This window comes from Clarias gariepinus, chromosome 10 (genome assembly GCF_024256425.1).
Source record: "Clarias gariepinus isolate MV-2021 ecotype Netherlands chromosome 10, CGAR_prim_01v2, whole genome shotgun sequence".
Taxonomy (NCBI): Eukaryota; Metazoa; Chordata; class Actinopteri; order Siluriformes; family Clariidae; genus Clarias; species Clarias gariepinus.
The window spans coordinates 33587501-33592500 of NC_071109.1; the positions used below are offsets into that span (position 1 = coordinate 33587501).

Sequence of the window (5000 nt, forward strand, 5' to 3'; positions counted from 1 at the left end):
GTCGACCTGAGTGCTTCTGCCTCCACTCTTATATGTCACCCTATGTTCCTGCCTCTTCTGGAAGAAAGTATTTACTACTGCCATTTTCATCCTCTTTGCAAAGTCCACCACCATCTGTCCTTCTACATTCCTGTCCTGAAGACCAAACCTGCCCATCACATTTTCATCATTTCTGTTTCCTTCCCCAACATGACCATTGAGGTCTGCACCAATCACCACTCTCTCACCTCTGGGGATGCTCTGCATCACTTCATCTAACACACTCCAAAATTTCTACTTCTCTTTTAACTCACATCCTAACTGTGGGGCATAACCACTAACAACATTGAACATTATCCCTTCAATTTCCAGCTTCAGACTCATCACCCTATCTGATCTAGAACATTCCTTACAATGTCCTCTTTTAGAATAACTCCTACTCCATTTCTTTTCCTATCCACACCATGGTAAAACAATTTGAACCCTGATCCTAAGCTTCTTGCCTTGCTATCTTTCCAACTGGTCTCCTGGACACACAGTATATCCACCTTACTTCTCTGCATCATATCAACTAACTCTCTTCCCTTCCCTGTCATGGTCCCAACATTCGAGGTCCCTACTATCACTCCTAAACTCTTGCCTTTCCTCTTCTCTCTCTGCTTTCGAACCCGCCTTCCTCCTCTCCTTCTTCGACCAACAGTAGCCCAATTTCTACCAGCACCCTGTAGGTCAACAACACCGGTGGCGGTCGTTGTTAACCCGGGCCACGACCGATCCGGTATGGGAATTATATTCGTGATTCGCATCATTGATTTGGCAAATGTTTTACGTCGGATGCCCTTCCTGACACAACCCTCTGCATTTATCCAGACTTGGGACTGGCACAAGAAGACACTGGATTGCGCCGCCCTGTGGTTGCATTCCACACTTATCTTTAGTGAAAGTAGTAAATGTTTAGTGGAGTAATATGAAATTAATAATTTATTATTATAATTTAGACAAATCTATTTATAAAAAATGCTTGATTAAATAAATAGGTTTTTAGCCTGGACTTAAACACTGAGACTGTGTCTGAGTCCCGAACACTATTTGGAAGACTATTTCATAACTTTGGGGCTTTGTAAGAAAAAGCTCCGCCCCCAGCTGTAGTTTTCATAATGCGCGGTACTGACAAGCAGCCTGCATTCTTTGATCGAAGTAGGCGTGGCAGATCGTAAGACACTAGCAGTTCACTCAGATATTGCGGCGAGAGACCATTTAATGCTTTATATGTCAAGAGTAGTATTTTAAAATGGATGTGAAATTTCACAGGGAGCCAATGCAGTGAAGATAAGATAGGGGTGATGTGCTCATATCTTCTGGTTCTAGTGAGGACTCTCGCTGCTGCATTCTGGACTAGCTGAAGCTTATTTATGCACCTAGCTGAACAACCAGACAGTAAGGCGTTACAATAGTCCAACCTAGAGGTGATAAAAGCATGAACTAGTTTTTCTTCATCCTTTAGCGACAATATATTTCTTATCTTGGCAATATTTCTGAGGTAAAAGAATGCCATCATGGTAATATTATCTACATGAGCTTTAAATGAAAGAATCGAATCTATAATCACACAGAGGTCTTTTACTGTTGCATTTGATGGAACAGAAAGGCCATTTAAAATCACAGTGTGATCTAAAATCTTACTACTAGCTGTATGCGGTCCTATGACTAGAACTTCTGTCTTATCAGGATTTAGCAGAAGGAAGTTAATTAGCATCCAATTTCTTATGTCCTGCACACATTGCTCAATTTTAGTAAGCTGTTTTTCAGGTTTTTCTGAGACATATAACTGTGTGTCGTCAGCATAACAATGAAAACTAATACCATGTTTACGGATTATGTTGCCCAGAGCAAGCATGTAAAGGGAAAAAAGTAGTGGGCCTAAAACTGAACCCTGTGGAACACCAAACTCCACTAGAGAACATGCAGAATAATCACCATTTAAGTCTACATACTGATAACGATGGGTCAGATAGGATCTGAGCCAGGAGAGGGCTGTACCCTTAATTCCTACTACATTTTCTAATCTGTGAAGAAGAATACTATGATCAATGGTGTCAAAAGCTGCACTGAGGTCGAGTAACACAAGCATAGTTACACAACCCTGATCAGAGGCCAATAGGAGGTCATTTACTACTTTAACGAGTGCTGTCTCTGTACTGTGATGAGGCCTAAATCCTGACTGATACAGTTCATGTATGCCATTTCTATGTAGATATGAGCATAGCTGCTCCGCTACTATCTTTTCCAGAATCTTAGAGATAAAGGGGAGGTTTGATATTGGCCTGTAACTGGACAGCTGACAGGGGTCGAGGTCAGGTTTCTTAATAATTGGTTTAATAACTGCTAATTTAAAAGATTTTGGAACATAACCAATGCTGAGTGAAGAATTAATTTTTCTCAACAGGGGTTCTGATTTTCCTAACTACTGATTTTTCCAAGGTCATTTTTTACTTTTTTTGGAGGGCGTTTTCCAATCAAATTTCAAAGTAGCATATCTTTTCTTATCGCTGGCCGATTGTAATGAGACAAAGCCTGTATGTTAATTCAAGCTCAGCCGAATACACCCTTGAAAAACCCCATTATGATATTTTTAGTAGTTTTAACGTGATGCGTGCACAAACAAACAGATAGCCAGACAAAAATCACATAAACGATCTTGATGTGTTATATTACTTATCTGACGCCTCCACAAATATCTTCATTGTACAGACACACCTACTCTATACTTTTATTATGTGTTTAGATAAACCGATGCTTTAATGCTCTGGAAAAACAAACCTTTAATTTTTTTTTTATAAATTATTTAATGAATGAAATATATATTATTTTTTCCTTCTTCTTCCAGATGTTCCGCTCGAGAGTGTGTGTCGCTCCGTATCTGCCACCTCGCTGCCCGGGTCCGAGTCCATCAGTGACGGAGACTCACTGTTGGGCCCAGACACAACGGATGACTCGGCCTTCAAGCAGGTGTGTGTGTGTGTGTGTGTGTGTGTTTTCCCTGGCTACATTTCTGTTTATTTTAATTAGTGAATGTGTGTTTTGCTTTCCTACTTTAATTACCGGGTTGCTTTTCACAGAAAACTCTCTGGCAGACAGAAGTGTTATATAAGGTGCAACTATGTGTACACACACTCACATACTAATGATTATTCAGATTGCTTGCTCCAATTGGTGTTTGAGGGCTGTGGGTGATGTGAGCATGATGTGATGTGAGCATGGCAGAGGGAACGCCCCAGTGTTGTTATAGTACTGGTCTTCATACTGGAATCTGGGTATACTGGTAGGGATGGGAATTTTACAGTATCGGTGTCTAGACTGGAATTTGGTTATCCTGGTGGATAATGTTTGTGATTTTAGAATATCTGTTGGAATTCTTTATTTGTTGGTGTAACTGGTTTAAAATTGTGGACAATCGTCATCGTTTTCACATTAAAACCAAAATACTGCGATCCTGTTAGAATATAGACTTGGAAATATTGATTGTAGGTTTGGGAATACCGGGCCTAGTTGGGGGGTTTGTGAATACCCGCCCAGACTGGCACTGATAACAGTGTGGTGATTGACAGGTTTCTCTCTGTCTGTCTGCCTTCCTGTCAGAATGGGGACACACTCACCCTCACCAGTGGAATTTCCATGACTGAGTCTGTGTCCACTGACGACTCGTCCATCACACACCCTGTGGGAGAAACCGAGGAAGAGGAGAAGAAAGATCGTCTGACGGAGGTTCTAGAGCGCTCCGCTATTCTTCGCTCTACCAGCCGATCTCATTCTCCATCCCGGAGACACAGCTGGGGCCCGAGCAAGGACCACGCTGGAGAGTTGGACATGGGCCAGCGCAGGTAAAGACCTCGCCATAAAACTGAGTGATCTGTAGTTATAAGAGCTTATAACACGTTATAACATACAGCCCATCATAGCACCCGACAACCAGAGAGTAATGTTTACTGTGCTGCATAGAACAGCTAATAAATACTTATAATACACTTAGAGGGTATAACTAGTGCTCATAATAACTCAGTGACCTGTACTCCATAAGTGTGATGATATGAGCTTATAACGCGCTATAAGGCTGTCAGCTGATAATGTCAAGTCATGTGATCATGTATTACCATTAATGTTAAGCTTATAATACAATAAGGCTTGTAGTAGTGATTATAAAACTATGACTGGCAATGAAGCGTAATCATCATAAACTGTAAGGCTGATAATAAAGCCTAGACTATAATATACTACCCAGGCTTTAAGTGCTTCTAATGCGCTAAATACTAATAGCTTAGAATAGTGTATAAAGTCCATAATAAAGCTTCTAATGCTTTAACTGTGTGACGTGTAATAATGCTTATAATACGCTGATGTTTATAGTAATGCTTATAAACTGTGTGGTCTGTAATAGTCTTTATCATGTATACACACACACACACACACACACACACACACACTGCTATGATATATTAAAAACATTTCTACTATAAAGGACACCGGCTTCACAGTTTGCATTTCTGACTTTAACACTAACACAATCTGTATTAAACATTCCTAATTTAACCCTCATGTCGATATATTTTGTTTAATTTTTGTTAAATTCATGAGACTAATTCACCATCTATCAACTCGGGTGCTGTTTACATTTCGACTGTACGCCTCATAACGGTGCATTCATTCATCCAGTGATTCAGTTTTATTACAACCAGAATTCCGGAAATTTTTTATTTACTTTTTTAATAAAATGGAAGCGAAAAGACTTTTAAATCACATGAGCCGATATTTTATTCACAGAAAAACCTGAATATTTAAACGGAGAAATTTTATAATTTTATGCAGAAAATGAGCTCATTTCAAATTTCTGGAATTTGGGGTTGTACATTCTTACACATCCATGTTCTCTCTATCTCTCTCTCTCCCTCTCCCTCCCTCTCTCTCTCTCTCTCTCTCCCTCTCTCTCTCAATCTTCCTTTCCCATCCATCCATCTCTCCGCCTA

At 40.1% G+C, this 5000-nt stretch overlaps 1 protein-coding gene across 6 annotated transcripts in view; it reads left to right on the plus strand.

Annotated features, from left to right (window-relative positions):
- akap13 (A-kinase anchoring protein 13) overlaps positions 1-5000 on the plus strand; it is an 81241-nt gene that overhangs the window by 46274 nt on the left and 29967 nt on the right. For all 6 annotated transcript variants that reach the window (XM_053506598.1, XM_053506600.1, XM_053506601.1 and 3 more), the window contains 2 exons: positions 2867-2988; positions 3619-3860. In XM_053506598.1, coding sequence (XP_053362573.1) covers positions 2867-2988; positions 3619-3860 — 364 coding nt within the window. The remainder of the gene's footprint in view (positions 1-2866; positions 2989-3618; positions 3861-5000) is intronic.